Here is a 19,361-nt window from a genome sequence, read left to right as displayed (position 1 = left end):
CTGGAGGTCGCCATTTTGATCATGCGCAGTAGCGTCGCTTCCGGTATGGTGCATTGTGGGATATAACGTGGCAACCGGAAGTCGCCATTTTGATCATGCGCAGTAGCATAACTTCCGGCAAGGTAAATTGTGGGATATAACGCGGCATAACGAGGCACCTGGAGGTCGCCATTTTGATCATGCGCAATAGCGTCGCTTCCGGTATGGTGTATTGTGGGATATAACGTGGCAATCGGCGGAGGGGATTGTGGGATATCAGTGAGACCGCGTTCTTATTTCCGGTTCCGGCTGTGGGGTGTGAAGATCGATTTCCGGCTGTCCGTTTCCGGTGTTTCTGTTATGGGGTTGCGGGGGATTCGGGGGTCCCGGTTGGAACCGGAACCGGCCGCTTATTTACAACGGGAGTCACGAGGAGATGGGGGAGGAGCCAGAGGGAACGCGGCGCCCCATAGAGACCCACTGAGCCCCATAGAGCCCCACAGTGAGGCTATAAGGGTACGCAGCGCCATTTAGGGGTCAAATGCGGTTTTTTTTGGGGGGGTGACAATAGGGTGCTGTTGGGGTGATGATAAATATGCGCCAGTTTTAGGACGGCAGTACGCATGCGCCAGCTTTAGGACGCTAGTGCGCACGCGCCATTTTTTTGGTGGTTTTTTTTTTTTAAGGATGACAGTGCGCATGCGCCAGTTTTAGGTCTCCAGTGCGCATGCGCTAGTGGTTTTTTTTTTTTTTTTTTTTTTTTTTTTTTTTTTTTTGACGCCAGTGCGCATGCGTCAGTTTTAGGTCGCCAGTACGCATGCGTTAGTGCGGCACAGCAGTGAATGCTACTTATAGGCCGTGTAGTTCCGGACTATTGTACCGAGGATTAAGCAGAGCAAACCTGGGCGGATTTGCCGTGCACAGCGACCACAACGTCCTTCTTGCCGTGCATCCCTAACACACACACACACACACACACACACACACACACACGCCGTGCATCCCGCTGCCTGCACTAACACACAAATACACCACCGCAATTCCCCCCATTGGCCGCGCGGGGGCACAAGAGACCGCGGAAACGGCAACTCCGAGTGGATTGACGCGCAGCCGCTGCCCATTCCGTGCCCATTCCGTGCTCAGTCCCTGCAGCCCCGCCCTCGGCGCAGAAAAAAAGCGAAGTGAGGAAAAGGAAAAACTTGAAAAAGAAAAAAAAAAAAAAAAAAAAAAGGAAAACTTCCCCCACCCCGCACTTGTGTGCTCAGTGCTTGGGAATGGAATGGCTGTCACTAAATACATTCGCAGCACATTGACGGGCCTATGCTTTTTTGTGTTTTTCTTTCATGTCTGAGGTGTTGCAAAAGCTGGTACCAATTGCACAGATACAGAGAGATGCAGTGACGCCAAGGATGGCTTGGAATCATTAACACACTGCAGCCAGGAACCCTTTAGGAATAAAAAATAACACAGTAGTAACAGCTTCTGTACCTGCCCTCACCACTCTGAGATTCCATCCGGGTCACCCCAGGCTTGGAAATCTCCACTGGATCCATTTGGATATTGAGCAATTTGTCATCAGTTCTTTTACTCACAACCGATGCCAGGATCAGCCTCAGCACCTTCCACTGCCCCCAGCACCACGACTCCGCTGTTCCAGTATCAGTGCAATTCCCAGGCACGGTTTCGAGGACCTGGTCTGCTTCTGAGCCAAAGGTAGAATTAATACAAAACATAAGGTATGCGTAAGTCATCATTAAGCAACTGCTCAGCAGCACCTTTGGGAAACTGATAATGGACTTGTAATAACAGTCTGGCCACAGCAGCATCATACAATGCAATATAAGAATAATACAAGAACACTTTATGAGGAGGCAAGGAACTTTCTGACTTCTGTCTGGGACATCCAGCACCATCTGCCTGCAGACATCTCCTTGGCAGCTGTTCTAAATCCAGCTGTACATTCTGCTCCAGAGCACAACTCAAAACTACAAAGGAAACAAAGGGAGTTCTACAGAGGCAGAAGAAGAATGGTACGTCTCTTTCAGTATTTAAAATAAGCAAGTAAGAAATCAACCACAGAAGCTATTCCTAAAATCCCCCTATGGGGAACAGAGAGGCAGAGAAGAACTTATCTGTGTTTACCTGAACTGCTGCTCCATGGAAAAAAAACGAAAAGAAAAATCAATGTCTTTCAGCCTTTCCCTGTTTGAAAGAATGTACCATATTCACGCCTTAAAAGCATAAAAAATAATAATACAATGCAATGAGATCTGCACCACACACAATCTCTTACTGGAGCTGTCACCACTTCCTCCCAACTCAGGCTTTCCAGCATCTGAAGAACACAGAATAATTTACACCATTCTCTTGTTTTCCTCCTGGAGTTCATTTCAATAAATAGAATCTTCGTCCATATTTGGTGCAGCCCGAGTGTCTTTCTCAATGAGCTCACAACAAGCATTAGCCCTGCTGCAGTACGGTTACGAACCCTGACAGGTGCTCAAAGCCACAGACCCCATGAACAGCAATCAGGACAGTCCCTGGGAACAATGGGTGCGGCCCTACAGACACCCATGGATACACTCTCAAACATCCAGAGAGCCAGGAGTATCCATTTCCTATAGCAGATGACAGGAGGGACACTGATGAAATTCTTTGGGTTCATCCTAAATAAGATACAGCACAACATTCTTCCATTAGTCCTAATGGGATACCCGTACTGTCCACTCTCAAATGTAATACATTAAGAAAGGCACCTTATGTTTCTCAGTGACCTTCAATAACAAAACCTGTTGAAGAAAGGGGATAATTATATGCAAATTGCACTGAAGTAATCAAGTGTGTGCCTACTGTGTTGCACTATTAAAACACATCTGGAAAAGCATTAAGATGCTGTTTCAACAGCAACTCCAACAAAGCTTTTTCACACCTTGTTTTTTGCACTCTATGCCAACATCCCCATTCAAGCATTTGACTGCAAAATCTACCACTGCAAAGCTCTAAGAAACCTATAAAATGATCACCTGCTGCTTCAGCCTTTTACAACAGAACCACTGCACTTATTCCAGCTGTTGAAATTAAAAGCAACAAGAGAAGCCTACAAAAAATTCACAATTGCATAACAATTTGAAAACAAAAGAAAAAAGGTCATGTAACTCTTGGAGGGGGGGAGAAGCAAATTAGTTTCTATCGTGTTCCCTTTATAGCAATCAAAAACTTACATTCTTGAATATTTTAAGTATGAAACTGGAACAACACTATAATCAATGAACAAAGATGTCTTTTATTGAAAGAACTGAAATTCCATTTTACGAACAATGTCAGAACAGCACAGTCCGCAGTTCAGCTGCAAATCTGCAAACTCACAAACATCTTGCTGAATTTTTCACTTTGTTTGTTTGTTTGTTTTGTGGTGTAAGAAGCTCACAAAAAAAAAAAAAAAAAAAAAAAAAAGAAAAGAAAAAAAAAAAGCTTAAGAGTGATTAAAGGTCTGGAAAAGCTACTGAGGGGGGACTCCATAAATAATGAGTAAATAAATGAGTTTATATTCTTAAGGGTTTTTATCTTAGGCTAAAAAAAAAAAAAAAAAAAAAAAAAAAGGCTTTCCTTACTTTGTGAACCAGCAAATTAATTCAACTCATTAACCAAGAACTTTCCAACTGCCCATACACTGCACAACAGATTGCTACTCTCTGCCTTTTTCCCTCCCTCACCTCTCAAAGTAATTGCTTAGTTCTTTGGATTAAACGATGACCAACTGAACTGGTTTTGTCTTCTTGGCAGCACTAAATCCAGTGAGAGATCTCTCTGTTCTCGTTCTGAATCCACGAGCTGATAGCCCAGCATGTTGATCGCACCTTTGCAGACTTCCTGTATTTTTTTAATTTTCTGGAATGAAAGAACATTTCTCCAGGCCTGGGAAACATTAACTGCATCTCGAGATGTGATTTTAAAGGCTTCTTTCTTCTTTCCTGGTCCCTGTCCATGTGTGATGTTGTAGACCCAGCTTTTGAGGTTGGGGGTCAAACTGAGATCTGCAAATTTATACATCTCTGAGATTTCTGCCAACGGGTCTCTTACCAGATCTTCAAAACGGATCATCAGGTAGCGATCTTTAAGGAAGCCAGGTGGCTTTAGAGTCGCTGTTTCATAAATCTGAACATGACTTCTACAAATCTCTTGCATTACTTTGTATTTGCTGTCTTCCACTTTAGTGCCATTGGTGCTCAGAACAATTCCATTGTCACGGGCTAATGCTTTGACTGATTGTTCTCGGGACTTGACAACTGCCCTGGGGTCACGGACCAAGTGAATTATTTTTAGGTTCAGGGACGGATCAGTGAGAAGCGGGTACAGGACCTTCAGGTCAAAGAAGCGGACCTCCTTGATTACAACGTGGCTGTAGGTTTTACAGGCTTCTTCCACCTTGCTGAATGGGTACCGCCCACAAAGAGTTTTGCATGCCATTTCACTGGTTATGTCAGTACGCTGGAAGGAGTCACAAGCAGGAGCTGAACACAGAGCCCGACTCACTGCCCACTGGAAAAGATCAGATAAGTTTCTTTTCCAAGGCATGTAGGCATCAAAAACAGACATGTCACAGAGAAAGACTGACCTGACCAGGTCCCGCACTGCCATGTGCAAGACTTTGGCACTGTTCTGGTACATGGTAACCCATACGTGCCACGCAGGCTCCATCAGGTAGAAGACACTGGGGTGCTGGCTGAAAAGCTGGCCAACAAAAGAAGATCCCGACCTCCAGGAGGAGAGAATGAGGATGTGGACTTGAGATGACTTCTCTGAATGAGGTGTGAAGCTATTGTACCGGGCATACATGAAGAGCAGCAGTCCAGCCTGGACCATAACAAGAAGGGTAATTATTGTGCTGGAAATCCGAATCCTTGCCATTCTCACTGGGCAATTAAAAAAAGCTGAAAAAGAAAAGGAAAACAATGGTGAGCAGTTGATGCTATTGTATAATAAGGATAACACGCAATACAAACTCTAGCATCAGTAAGACCTTTCTTTAAATACACATTTGTATGTGGCACTACTTGGTTCCTTAATAAGCGGTACTGGGAGGAGAACATCTGCAGATGGACGGGTGTTGGAAACAGAACTAAATCAATGCACTACAGCAAGATCACTGTAGAACAAATTTTGGAGCAAAGTTTGATGCTGAAAGAAATCTTGATGCTGCTCAACTGCTTCAAATACCAAATGCTCTCTACTTGGAATCTGCCAAATGCTGCCAAGGATAAAAAAAAATCCTGATCACTGCACTGTATTTCAGTCTTGGTCTAAAATTACAAGGGTTACTATCCCTTGAAAGGAGTAAGTGGCAACATTAACAACTGTGGCTACTGAAATCAAAATAACCTTATACGTGACTGAGCAATGCACCCTGTGCTGACAGTAGGATGCTTCACCAGCTGATGATCAAGCACAACTCTTCATTTTTCACAATTACAGAAGGGTGAAAACTTGCAATTGGAAGCAGCTTCTGGCCATAAGTGTTCTACGGAACAAGCCACTGATGCATGCACTTGGGCTACAGTGTCCCACGAGGGATTACACAGATACGGTACTGAAGGATCTACCCATTGATGAGTTAAGCATTCTTCACAACATTTTACTTGTGTTTTTTGGCACCTAACCCTTTCTGTTCTCACTTTGGCAGATTTCACTTCAAAGCAGTCAATATGTAGACAGCACCAAGTCAAGTGGGGCAGCTAGAGGAAAGGGATTCCATCCAGAGGGACTTTGGCAAGCTTGGGGGGGGGGGGGAAGAGCAGCTCTGAGGAGAGGGATTTGGGAGTGTTGCTTGATGAGAGACTCAACATGAGCCAGCAGTGTGTGCCAACTGCAAAAAGAAATAACTACACAACAAAATGCAGAACCCATGAGAATGCTGTCCAGGCTGTTCCAGTGCATGAGACCATCTACACATTCAGTTCAAGAATGTCCTCAATAACACTGCCTTTTATTTCTAAGTTCCTCAAACCGAGCACACGTCATTCTATTTGCATATCAATATCCTTTTATATATGCAATAGCGCTCTCCAGTTTTACTGTTCTTTAAGCTTATATTAAACTTACTGCCCTATCGTACACCTTCATAACATCCTAAGATCTTTCACAACTTCTCATAAATGCAAAAAGCTGTTGAATACCTCGAGTAAAACTTGTTGAATACCTTCCCGTAAAACTCTGAATCTTTCTATACCTACTAAGCAGACCACATGACATCATATCTTTAATCAGAAGGGACAGGAGCTCGCAGTACAGGGCGCTCCTTCTGCTCCCGTGTATTTCCCCGCAGGACTCACCAGAGGGTGCTGTTAGGCGAGCTCTTCCTTTAAACGTGGAAAAACAACACGGTTAAACACTGGTAGGAACTAAGTGAAAAACTGCTCTGCGCCTTGTTCCGTGCTGCCTCTCAATTTGCCTGCCCTCTCTTCCTCCACCTGCAGCTCAGCATCTTCAAACTGCCTTAGCCATGCTCCCTTTGGGAAAGCAAAGGAGCTCGCTTCTTTTCTCCCTTCTTTGCTTCACAGCAGCACTTCTTACTAGAGCCGGCTTCCTGAATGCAACCCATCAATAAAGGGTAGAATTGGAGAAGGCACCAGAGCAGCCAGATTTCCTCATCTTACTGACACTTCAGCTGCCATCTCAGTGACCAAATCACCTTTCACACCACTGAAAAGCTCAAAGTATCACAATACTTGGTATCACAATATATGCTTTCATACACATGGATGCTGCTAAGCATTCATTATTTTAATAACAGTTACAATGTTCTTCGATTTTGGGGACACTTTTTTATGACAGCACCTTCCTTGGTAAAAGCTCTGGCAAATTGAATAATCCAAATCCTAATTCTAACAAACTCCTGGGGCAGAATTATCTTTTCATGAGCTGATGCAAGTGCTCAGAATGAGGTCTGAAAAGCATCTGCACATACAGCTGCAGTCAGGTCACAGTCTAGAGTTAAGCTCACTCATCAGGCTTGTCTGATGATGGCTACTATCAGAAACAGGATTCTGGACTAGGTAAACCCACGGTATGCACTACAATGAGCATTCCCATGTATTTTGCAAACAAAACTAATTATACTAATTAAACAGCAAAGAGATTATTTTCTTCATCATTTAAGCCAGCCCTGATAGAATGCTGATCTGCAGAGCCATTAGCACCTGCCTTTGCTCACCAAAAGATGAGATACAATGCAGAAAACCATCCAGTTTGAATCAGAAGGGTAAAACAACCAACCAACCATCAATAGTACTCATCTCAATAAGCTTGCTATCTAAACAGAGCACTTTTCAGACCTAACATGATATAAAAATAGAGTGGGTGTGAACTCATTTAAGCTGAGAAGGTTTGTTGAGCTTGTGCTTTTGGGGACGTTTATTTCTTTGCAACACAAGACAAGTTATGTTGTAAGCAAGAAAATGGATCTACAGAAGACTGAGAGCAACATCATTATTGAGTGAACTTCCTTTCACCACACAGTTTAACCCAAAGAGACTTAATACATTCATAAAAATTAACTTCAGATTAAAACAAAACCAAACAGATCCTACCATCCTATTGACTAAAATTCCTATCAGACAGAAAGAAAGCAGTGCCCTAAGCTTGAGGCAAACAAGTAGTCTATATTTATGACACATTTTGAAGCCTAAGCCTTCATGATTTCTTGAATGTCTTCTTACAAAGACATTACTTCAACTTCCACAAAATGCAAAAACATGCAATGTAATGATTTTCAGAATAGACTTCATCTACTGAGAAATGAATGCTCACTGTATTGCACACTTAGGCTTTTCTTTGCTGAAAATTATTTCATCCTATATGCTCATCATACTCTAAGTGCTGTCTTACAGACCAATCATTAGAGTTGAATGTGAGTATAATTTCTGTCCCCGTAATTCCCCAAGGAAGGCATACCTCAGTAGTGACTGCAGAGATCATACCAGTAAATATCATCATGCATTCGATAGAATTAACAGAGGAATGTTTGTGCACCACTTGATAAACACAGCAAAGCTCACTCAAGGGTCTGTATTTTACAGACCCAGTGAGAGGTTTACTCACTACGTATCTCAGGTGTAAGACATCGCATCACTGCGTATAGAAAAGAAACACAGCACCAGAACAGCTTCTGTCAGCTGGCATTAGAAAAAACATTTCAGCTCCAAACAGTGACAAATGCAGGAACCTTACAAAGCAGGTCCAAGAAAAGGACACAGTCCTGTAGTAATTCTTGCTATAAATCACCCACTGACACAATGGCGCTGCCCAGTGATCTTCCCAAACTAGAAATGGTACATCTTCACAGGGCAAAGTTTATTGCATTGCCAACAATGTGTAGATTGGCTGGAGAGGGGTGGGGGTGTCTTCCATAACCACCGGGATTTTAAAAAGAGCTAAATGCCTTCCCAATGGTTTTGCTAAATAGTTGCAAGGATTGCCTGCAGAATTATCTTCACACACCAGTGAAAGTAGAAACTGAAACCAAGTGCAATAAACGAACTATCATCACACATCTTGAAATCTGACCTCATTTCTTATACAGTCTAGTGAAAAATCTGACTGGAGGAGTCACTTCCAGGTAATGATGAAGCTTAAATATTTGATAATATGATAAAACATACCGTGGTTTTCATGGTATGACCATAAAATTAGATTAATAATAACAATTTGTAAAAAGGGATTGAGGTTTCATTTTGTTGTTTTTTTTTTTTTTTTTTTTAGCCCAAACAGTTTGAGATGAGATAGTTTGATGAACAACAGATGACATCAAGGCTTAGCACTACAAAACCTATTTCCTCGTGCAATGTTGCTACCAGTACTTTACTCAGAAACAGTCAATGTTCCCAACCTTAACACAGCTGAGTAAAGATCATCAATAAAGACTTCAAGAAATGAGAACTGTTTTCAAGGATGACAGAACTGGGATCACGGAGACACTTGTGGTGACCAAGCGCCATTCACCTCATTCACACTTTGCCAGTAGTGCCCCATGAAAGCAGAACCAAACATAAAGAAAGAAATAAATACAATTCTTTGGCTCTATGTTATTTTCATCTAGAAACAGGCTGGACGTGTTAGAAACATGGGACGGGATCCGCTAGAATGACAGAAAATGCGCTCCACTGCACCTGACCTCAGCGGCTAATAACATAGCGAAAATCCTGCAACTCCATCAGCCACGTTCTCCAGTGGGACTGAAAAAACACACCAAACCAAACCCAACCCAACCAACAAACCCAGTCAAACCCAACCAACCAAACCAATCCCAACCCAACCAAACCGAACCCAACCCAACCCCACCGCCCCCCCAGCACCGCCGGCACCGCTCGGCAGCTGCCCCGCGCCGGAGGCGGGCACAGGGCCGGGCAGCACAGCTACCTCAGCAGCACGAGCCGCCGTCCGACCCACGGCCCGTGTCGCTCCGGAGGGATGGAGCTCAGTCCGGACGAGACGGTCCCGGCTGCGCCGACGCCCCCGTCTGCGCGCGCAGCCCGCGGAGCACGGCGCGGAGCCCGGCCGGCCGCACGTACCTCCCCGCCCCGCCGCCTCCCGGCACCGCCGCGGAGCCGAGCTCCCCGCAGACAATGAGCCGCTTTCAGACGTGGCCGAAATGCGGCGGCAGCGGGAGGAGCCCGGGAAGGGGCCGATCCGCCCCGACTCCGCAGCATCCCCGGGAGAGGAGCGTCCCGACGAGGGCAGGCCGGCAGCCCGCCCCGCCCCGCGCTGTACCGACTCGGCGGGGCCGCGGCCTCCCCGCGGTGCGGGACTCAGGCGTGAGGGCGACGAAGGAGCCGGGATCCGCCCGGAGCGTCACTGCCAACCCGGGGCCACTCCGCTTCGGGCCCGTGCCCCTCGGCCGGCTGAGGGGCTGCGCGCTGCTGACGAGGCAGCCGAGAGAAGCACAAGGTCACTGCCGCACACAGGCTGCTTGGTTCGTTAAACACACCTAGAGGCATTTGGTTGTTGACGTTCACCTCCCCCCCAGCATAAAAAACCACCTCCTAAGGTATGTTGTGACATAGTTGGCACCCCAAGCATCTACATTTCCACTTCTGCTTATGTGCAAAAATTTTGATCTCCGACTTCACCTTTCTGCTAAAGACATTTCCTCACATCCAGCTCATTTTTGCACGCCTCTGTGCCCCCATCGCTGAACAACTACACACACAGTAGTTCCATATAGCAGCACAGCACTGATTTGCAGTGGTATTTTTCCTTACTGTTGTTCAGCAAACTAAAGCAAGAACCCTTACAGACAAGACAGCCTTCCGAGAAATGCTTTTTCTTCCAGCTCCCTTCGAGCCGAGCCACCCACTTCCTTTAGTTACACACTTCTCTTAAGTTCTGTGGTGCTTTCTTTTTTTCTTTTCCAGGTCTCTCCTGAAGAAAAACATGAAGAAATGTTTTCTCTGTTTCCTGAACCAGACCTATTCATCATTTCTAATCTCATAGGCAGCCGCAAACTGCTGCTCTGATAAGTCTTACTTATCATAACTTAACCAGGAAGAACATAACAGGATAGAAGAGTAAAGGCAGCTACCATTAGCGTTGTCCCACCGTCATCATACAATCCTTAGAGCTGCAAATGACCTCTGAAGCCCTTCTAGTCTAACAGCCCTGCAACAAACAGGAACACCACAGCAAGACCAGGCTGCCCAGAGCCTGATTCAGCCTCACCTTTAAAATCTCCACAGACGGGGCATCTGCATTACTGCATTACTGGTCGGACCATTCCAGTGCCTCACCACCCTTCACTGTACAAGACTTTCCTTATATCTAAGACCTAAATCTACGCTCTTTGAGCCTGAAACCACTTCCCCTTGTTCTATCACCACAGATGCTGCTAAAACCTGTCTCTTTCCTGTAGCTTCCCTTTAGATATCAAAAGGCCACTATCAGGTCACTTTGCAGCCTTCTCTTTTCCAGTGTGAAGAGCCCAGCTCTCAGCCCCCATCCTCTTCCATCTTCCAGCTGCTAGCTTAAGCACATTCCTGCTCACCTTTTGTGAGTGTTATGAATTCCACTGCTGTGAGCGAACAAAAACACAGCCCCCTACAACAGAGTTCCAGGGTCCATTCGGATATTTCTAGTCCTTGCTCACGTGCACTATAATGCCTGTGCAAACGTATACCACATTCATTCAATAACCGATCAGTCTTAAAGAGTAAGTGTGTTTGGCACAATCTTTGCCATAATAAGCTCCCTGAGTTAACTCCTGCAGCCACACAAGCACTAGCAGAACTGTAAGGGAGAAGAGCAGGAATTACAGCAGACCAGCTATAAATACCAGCTTTAGATAGTGAGTAAGTGAGCTCCCAGGAACCAACATTAGCCTTTCTAGGCACTGAAAAGGACAAAAAAGTTATTAACAGTTGCTTTGACACTGGGCACTCTGATACAAAGTCAATTTCCTGAATTCGTAAACTATCAGGTTATGAATATGATATAATCTATCCATCAGAGCTCAGAAATTCAAAGAGCAAATGGGAGAGTTCAAATGAAATATACTTACCTGCAGGTACAGATAGAACAATTTACAGTTCACAACTGCATAAGTTTCAGAAGCACAAAGCGTGCTAGATAACCTAGACAGCAATCCCCACATTAACATTAGCAGTTCTGTTGACAAATACACTGGGATAGAGTCTGTAAAGCACATAAAGGCTGAGAGAAATGGAAGTTACCGGGCTGCAAAGTTTGAAAGTAATTTAAACAAAACTTCAAGGGAAGCTGGCTATTTTGAGAAGATGAAAAGGAATGGGAAGAGTTTTTAACTACCAATATACTGAATTCTGGAGGGCAACAGCCGCAAGACAAACTGAACAATTCTCTAGAGTTATTCTTTCACCTTTATTAGCTATACCATGGTTCAAAAGAATTTTGTTAAATAACACCCAGAATTGGTTTCAAATCCCTCCTGCCATAATACTGCTCTGCTAGAACTGAATAGTAAAAAATTCAGAAACATAAGCCACAAAGAAAAACAAACAAAAAAACTGCTTTGCCTACTTTCTTCTTCTGGGTTTAAGACATCTTTCCCACCTGCCTCCAAGAATGAGGTAAAGTCTTTCAGTTTTCACCAGGGATTACTATTAGTTTCATTATACTCTATTCTGAATTATCATATATATTCTGAAAATAATTATTCATTTGCCTCAGAACTCTGAAGTTTCTTTGGTAGTCTGTTACGTTTTCTCTATGAAACACTATGCTTCTATGTTTTGATATTCCCAATTAATAGCTTATACCTACAGTAATATTACCAGTAGTAAATGACTGTACAAACCTTGCAGATACCATCACCTAGAACCCAGCTCCTCACATCAGCCTTCATTTTTCCATCAAACAATTTAATAACAAAGTCAGTGGACACTCATAACCAAAGTTACAGAAATGTGGGGAGAAAAAACAATGAACTAGAGTCACATTCTCTGTATAACATATGTTTTTCCCTTTTAGAGCACACATAGGCAGATATACAGATAGCTCTTAGGTAAAGCCTAATTCAGTAGTGAATTGATTAAAAAACGCAGTACAAATAGCTAATATTACTATGGTTATCATATTATTTTCAGTCTTTGTAGTTGAACAAAACGTAGGTCATTCCAAAGCAGCTCACTGACTTCTGCTGTTGTGTTTTTTGTGAAGCATGATCATGCTGGAGGGAAAAAAAAACAAAAACCAACCAAAACCCACAAACCAAGTTCTTCTTTAACTGTTCAAAACCAAACATTTCAGTCCCAAAGCAACCTTCCCACAGAAATACAGAAACACACACATCTGTAAAAAAAGAAAATGCTATCCTTTCATCACAAGATGTAGCAATAACAGAATATACTTAGAATATACTTACAAAGTTCTCATCTTCTAAAGACAAAAAAAAAAAAAAAAAAGCACAGAGGAAAAAAAAGAAGATACTTCTTTTTAAATTCCATTTCTGAAAAGTTCTCAAGCGTTTCCTCAGGACTGATGCTGTTTGTAGGACAATACTGGAGACAACGGCAGAACTGGTGCAACTGGAGTCGTAGCAAACACCTGATTCTGGAACACAAACATTTTAATCCTACCAAACACCCAAAGAAAGATGAGGAGAATGCTGACATACTGGATCCAGGCAAATTTCATCATTTCCCAGAATCCTGGCTGATATGTACATGAAGTCAAGGAGTGGTAAAGAAGACACTTCTGATACAATCACTGAATTAACTAAACAAAAGAACTCAGAGGTAAAAAGGCACATTGGTTTGTGCAACAAGTAAAAAGCCTTTGAGTCAAAGAAACCTCAAAAAGCCTTTGACCACAGAAGAGCTAGAAGAACGCCTGTCCTAGAAAGATGTCCAAAACAACTCTGCGGAAAGTGTTTATGTTGCCTCTACCTCACCAGGAAGTAGGTATTGGTAATTCTTAATTCAGGAAAAGAAAACTCATAGGAGATGTGCTTTATAAGTTTTCTTCTAAATACAGGCCTGCTCTTGTCTGAGAAAGTAAGCAAAGAACATAAGGAACAATTAATTAATTTGGACCAAAAAGGTTTTTTGGTTTGTTTGCACATGCAACACGTTTGCCCCATCCACTGCAGGATTATCATTTGTTGAGCCTACGCTGCACACAGGTTTCTGATTTGCTTTAGGTCATAAAATGCAGTAACACAAGTTGCCTGTAGCAGCTACAACAGACTGGGATTGAAGAACCAAACCAAAACTTAGTAAGGACATTCCAAGTGAATAAGAAACTGCCTTCAAATATCATTTTAGTAAGGCAGAACAGCAACAGAGGTTCCCTGTAGAAAAAGACAGAAAGGTTTATGCAAGCAAAAACATCTCGAGCATATGGTATGCACATGCAGGGATGGGCAAACAAGTACACAGCAAATGCTTCAGTGAAAAAGGAAAAATGTAGGGACGAGTCTAAAAGAAAGCAGTGTGCATTTGGCCTATATGCAAGGGCTCAAATAATACCATCCAGTTATTTCACCACTAATGCAGTTTTCTAAGGATATAGGATAACTTCCACTGGGTAATGAATAGTGGCATTAATGATAAATGGTGCATTTGCTGCTCTTCCAGTCATCCAAATGGGGTTAGGGTCTGAAAATACTGTCGTCACTAAAACAAAAGGAAAACATCGAAGTGAATGGTTTTTTTCAGTCTTAATAGAGAATTCAAATCTTTAAATAACAGCTACTAACGTGCTAACTGCTGCTGCTATACATTCAGGCTTACCATTTCTCTCTCGATACGCTGCAATGATATTTGTTAGATCATAGTCACTTGCAAAAGGACTTGTGCCATTCACCACAGACACCTATCACCACAAGGAGATATTTGCATTATTTGTCCACTCTTCAGAAAAGCAGTTCTACTGAGATTCTTATGCCAAGTTACCACGCCTTGTAAGGAAATGACAAACAGCAGACTGAATATCTCAGCAGAACCTCTTCTACCCTCCAGTGTAACAAATAAACAACAGGCCAAAAATTATAGGGTCCACTCTACATATGTGTGAAATGGTTAAGGGGTCACTTCTGGTAGCAGGAGAATAACAAGGGAGAAAAAAAAAGTTCTCACATTGTATCTGGTATCTAGCCCACAGTGCTTAAGTAATTGCCTCTGGTTCAGTTTCAGGTCTCCATTCGCATAGAGCTGAGACCCCGGGACAGGAGAAAAAAACTGAAGAAAAGCCATGCTCTGCATCACAAATGTCGACATTCTCTGAAAGAGCGAAAACATGAGCAGAAAATTTAGGAAAAACAAAATCACTCCCAGTTTTCTACCAATTTGTATCTAGATAATTTCTTCACATACTTTGTTGACATGAATGTTTCAAGTCATCACATTCTAAAGAAGGGAGCATCAAGCAATAAATATGAATAATCTTTTATAAATGAACTAGCTTTGTTGTTAGCTGATTAATTTTGCTATCTGAAGTTCCACACACGATTCAGCAAAGTCCAACAGTTTGATGCTAATGACAAAGAACAAAACAGTAACTTGCCATAACACATTTAAGGCAACAAGATTATTCATCACTTGCACTGGAGATAATCTCTGAAATATTCAGTCACCAAAGCACGATAAGGACTCACAGACTTTGCCAGAGGACAAACAAAGAAGTTTCTCTGCACTCCTCATCCACTCAATCTGAAGGAAAACTGACACGTTTACCACCAAATGAAAGCACTGTGAATATTGGAACTCTTCACATGCTATTGACTGCTGCCTTAATACTTCAGTACATAAAACTCAGGACTGCAAGGCTTTTACTCTGGGATTCAGAGCAAACACAGCACGGCTGTGCTTCCTAACTTTGTCCATCTGCATTCAGCAAGTTTCTTCGGTAAACCAAACCTAATCTCGCTAATAAAATTTCCTCATGTCTCTTCACTGAACAATATACTACATGTTACTGTCTGTACTGATGCTGGTTTTTGTGATGCTGCCGATTCCAGCATCTCTCACTGCACATCTCTGTTCTATTACTAAACTAGGGATCAAGGGAATATACAGAAGCAAACCAACTGTTCTCCCTCCAAAAAAACAAAACAAAAAACCCACACCAAAAAAGCCACCAATCCCCACAGCAAAGAAACATTTCATATCATAGAGAAACTAGCAATGACCTGAGAAGGGGGAGGGGGGGGGGGGGGGGGAATTAACAACACAAGAGATGTTACTGAAATCTCTCAGAAATGTCAAACGTGAAAAGATTCTTCACATAACTCCTGACATCCTACACTGGCTCTATGGGTCACAGCAAATAAAACAAAAAGTGCTCACATAAAGCTGGTAGGAAAAGATCAAAATCAGCTGAATGCCAACTACGTGCTCTGTAGGTTGAAGTGGAAGCTCCAGTTTAAAATGCAACTGATCCATTTTTCCATCTTGATTTTTATCTTCTTCTCTCGCCTAAAAGGAGCGATCAGACTTTTGTTTAGTTAGTTTAATAGAAGGGTTCCTGTTAAGAGGAAAGAAAGTTAAAAGTGCAGATTTCCCTAACTGCAACACGCACATACAAAGAAAGCAAAGAAACAGCACAGTTAGAAATAGAATAAAAAGCTGCTTGGCTTTAAAAACATGAGGTTAGAGAGAGAAGCCTTAGTTCTGTATGTTACAACAATCCACGTACTCCACAGGAAGGGAAAAAGACTCTCCAAGAGCACTTTTGTCCCGTGCCATTCCAAACATGTTCCCTGCATCCTACAGTCTGTATCTTAACGCTGGACCTTCTGCTACATCCCTGGCAATGCTGAGCTCGGCCCTGAGCGCTTCTTTGCACCATGTCCAGCTCCTGGTGGGAAGCCGCGGCTCCCAGCGCTTCCGTACCGCTCAAGGCCAGCACCGCAGCAATTCACAACCACCACGAGGCACCACAGAGCGCTCAGAGGAAATAACTACCGCTGCTGGATCCCGCAAAGAACAATAGCTGCAGGGGAGAGACGGCATGCTTTGAAAGCACGTACCTGCATTGCAAAGCAGGGGGCTGCCCACAAAGCCCTGCAAGCTGCAGTGTAACAAGCCTCACAGAGCGGGACCGGGACGGGGAAGGAAGAAAAATTACGGGGAAAAAAAAAAACAAAAACAAAACCACAAAAACCCACGGGAAAGAAAAGTCAGCAAAAAGCTTCGTGAGAACGAGCAGCGTGTTCCTGTAAGTCAGTGCACCGACAGCCGAAGCCAAGGGAGCTCCCCGACCCGCTGCCCGCAGCCGCCTACCAACAGCAGCGGGACGCGCAGCCGGTCCTCCTGGAGCCGGTTGAACGCCGGGAACGTGCTCCACGCCAGGAAGCTGCCCGGGCCCGGCCCGGTGGTGGCCACGAACAGCAGCTGGTACTGGAAGCGGACCGCGGGCTGCTCTCGGTACGAGCTCTGCTTCAGCCAGAAACCTGCGGGCAAACACGGCGCGACGTCACGGCGCGACGCCGGGCGCGGCCCCGCGGGGCTGGGGGCTGCCCGCCGCTCACCGTGGCTCCGGTAAGCCACCAGCAGCGGCGGCACGTAGGTGAGCGCGGCCAGCAGCAGCAGCGCCAGCGCGGCGGCGGAGCACAGCCCGGCCCGGTACCGCGTGTGCAGCGCGGGGTGCGAGAACAGCTCCAGCGCCGCCATCCCCAGCACGCGGCTGCGGAGCGCAACGACGGACCGGAGCCGGGCTGCACCGAGCGCCGCAACGGGAGCGGCGGCCGCCGAGCAGCGGGGAGCGCGATCCGGGACACGCGGCTGCAGTGAAGCGGGGAGCGCCCGGGGAGCGCAGCACCAAGGGAACCACGGCGGGCGCTACGGCAACGAGACCGCCGGTAACGGGACCGGCAGCAAAGGGACCGGCGGCAACGGGACCGAACGGCGGGCTCCGCAGCCTCGTTTCCCCCACGTGACCCCGCTCACCGCGACCCGGAAGCGCCGCGTTCCGGTGGTTGCTAAGGAAGCACCGAACCGGAAGTCCCGCCTGCCGAGCCGGGGCTGATTTTGTTGTGACAGGGTCCGTGTCGGCCGCCTCGGCCCGGTTCCGTTCTCGGCCTACCCGGGCCCCGCCGCCGGCTCCGCTTCCCGCCCAGCCCGCGCCATGAAGTGGATGTTCAAAGAAGACCACGCGCTGGGTAAGGGCGGGCCCGGCGCTGCCCGACGGCGGCCTCCCGTGTCCCGTGTCCCGTGTCGCCGTCCGCCCCGGGCTCCCCGTCGTGCTGCTGGGCGGGCGGCCCCGCGGGTCTGGACGCAGGGCGGCGCGGCAGCGGGGAATGAGAGAATGAGAACGAGAATGAGAACGAGAATGAGAATGCGAACACCGGGCCGGGGCCGCGTCACGGGGTGCGGGGCGGCTGCGGTGCGTGCGGGGCTGCTCGCTCTGCGCAGGGCCCTGACCGTACCGTTACTGTTACCGTACCGTTACCATACCGTTCCGTTCCGTTACCGTTCCGTACCGTACCGTACTGTTACCGTACCGTACTGTTACCATACCATACTGTTACCGTACCGTTACCGTTACCGTTCTGTACCGTTACTGTACCGTGACTAACCGCAAGTTTTGTTCACAGAGCACAGATGTGTGGAGTCAGCAAAGATCCGCGCCAAGTACCCTGACCGTGTCCCGGTGAGTAACCAGGCCGGCTTCATCCAGAACTGAAGAGGCAGCGGTGGATGAGCTGCCTGCATCCTGCCCGCTGTGCTTTGACCAGAACCCACCAAGTACATTCATTTTCCCTTTTGCATCGTTTGATGTTTTAAAGAAGGCCCAAAGACACGTAACTAGCCCAGCATTCCTTCCTCTGCCCTAATGCGCACTGTCAAATAAGTGAATGTGCCTGACTTTCTGAACACTTACCACATCTATGTTTTCTCTATGTCCCACTTTCTTTTAAGAGCAAAGGCTTTGTACGTTCAGTATCCTGAAGGTACATTCTGTGCATGATTCCAGGAAACTTAAAGAATAAGTTCTTTACACCTTGACAGTCCTTCCTAGCTCGATGAGGGAGGTGATTAGGTTCACCTGGGTTCACAGGGAAGAGCTTTCCAGAGTGTCAGCCAGCCCTTAAATGAGGGCTAAGAGAGGTGCACAGGCACAGGAAAATTTGTGCCATTGTATATATGAATGTAGGTTTCAGTGCAGTTGTAAAATCAGGTTGTACAGTACTGAGTCCTATCTCTCACTATCAAAAGCTGTCTGTTTCTACCAGTCCTGAAAAGCCTCACTTTCACATGTGCTTTACAGGTTATAGTGGAGAAGGTATCAGGATCTCAGATTGTTGATATTGATAAGAGGAAATACTTAGTTCCATCTGACATCACCGTGGCCCAGTTTATGTGGATCATCAGGAAGAGGATTCAGTTGCCCTCTGAGAAAGCAATATTCCTCTTTGTAGACAAGACTGTCCCACAGTCCAGGTAAGTGGCTGTTCAACTGGTATTCAGAACCATTTTAGCGTGGCTGTACATATCAGAGGAACAAAAAAAAAAAACCCTTCTGAGGATTAGGCAGCACTTATAGAAGGCGTTTGGTTGCATTTTCATCTCCCTGCGATTTGGACTTTTTTGGTCATACATATTGGTAACACATTTTCGATTATTTACATTGCAAGAAGGTAAACTAGAGTTATGACATCAGAAATATCAGATAACTTCTCCATGTGGCAAAAAAAAGTTGCATGTTAAACATACAAAAGCAAGCACTATAAATTATTTAAAAAAACATGAACCTAATTCTGTCAGCTCACATTAATGGTTTTTGTTGTTGTTGTTGTGGGTTTTTTTAAAATAACTTTTTCCTGTAAATACTAAATGCAAAACAACTAGAAGTAATGTGAAAAAACTTCTCTGTAGAACGGAGTCAGCATCAGTGGTTGTCTGCTACGTACATTA

General features: G+C 45.1%; 2 protein-coding genes and 1 long non-coding RNA gene across 5 annotated transcripts in view; 2 read left to right on the top strand and 1 right to left on the bottom strand.

Moving 5' to 3' along the window:
* The window catches only part of LOC107319531, a 3,943-nt gene extending 722 nt beyond the window's left edge, over window positions 1-3,221 (top strand). The window contains exon 2 of the long non-coding RNA XR_001557839.2: window positions 7-3,221. This is a non-coding gene — a long non-coding RNA (uncharacterized LOC107319531). The remainder of the gene's footprint in view (window positions 1-6) is intronic.
* A 336-nt stretch (window positions 3,222-3,557) lies between these two features.
* LOC107319444 lies at window positions 3,558-17,216 on the bottom strand. The gene is made up of 10 exons (XM_032447147.1): window positions 16,976-17,216; window positions 16,728-16,897; window positions 15,792-15,920; window positions 14,583-14,726; window positions 14,238-14,319; window positions 14,015-14,120; window positions 12,977-13,165; window positions 11,528-11,600; window positions 9,546-9,825; window positions 3,558-4,910 (listed from the first exon to the last, which is right to left on the bottom strand). Exons 1-10 carry the CDS (start codon window positions 17,115-17,117, stop codon window positions 3,709-3,711), a joined length of 2,517 nt encoding a protein of 838 aa, XP_032303038.1. The 5' UTR covers window positions 17,118-17,216; the 3' UTR covers window positions 3,558-3,708.
* The window catches only part of GABARAPL2 (GABA type A receptor associated protein like 2), a 16,763-nt gene continuing 14,618 nt past the window's right edge, over window positions 17,217-19,361 (top strand). For 2 of the 3 annotated variants that reach the window (XM_032447125.1, XM_015874319.2), the window contains exons 1-3: window positions 17,217-17,605; window positions 18,041-18,096; window positions 18,715-18,887. In XM_032447125.1, the coding sequence (XP_032303016.1) occupies window positions 17,572-17,605; window positions 18,041-18,096; window positions 18,715-18,887 (263 nt within the window). In that variant the 5' untranslated portion in view covers window positions 17,217-17,571. The remainder of the gene's footprint in view (window positions 17,606-18,040; window positions 18,097-18,714; window positions 18,888-19,361) is intronic. The other variant, XM_015874318.2, reaches the window with a different exon arrangement.

Source organism: Coturnix japonica, chromosome 11, assembly GCF_001577835.2.
Source record: "Coturnix japonica isolate 7356 chromosome 11, Coturnix japonica 2.1, whole genome shotgun sequence".
NCBI lineage: Eukaryota > Metazoa > Chordata > Aves > Galliformes > Phasianidae > Coturnix > Coturnix japonica.
Note: the sequence above shows the minus strand (reverse complement) of the source record. Positions and strands in the feature narration are given on the sequence as shown.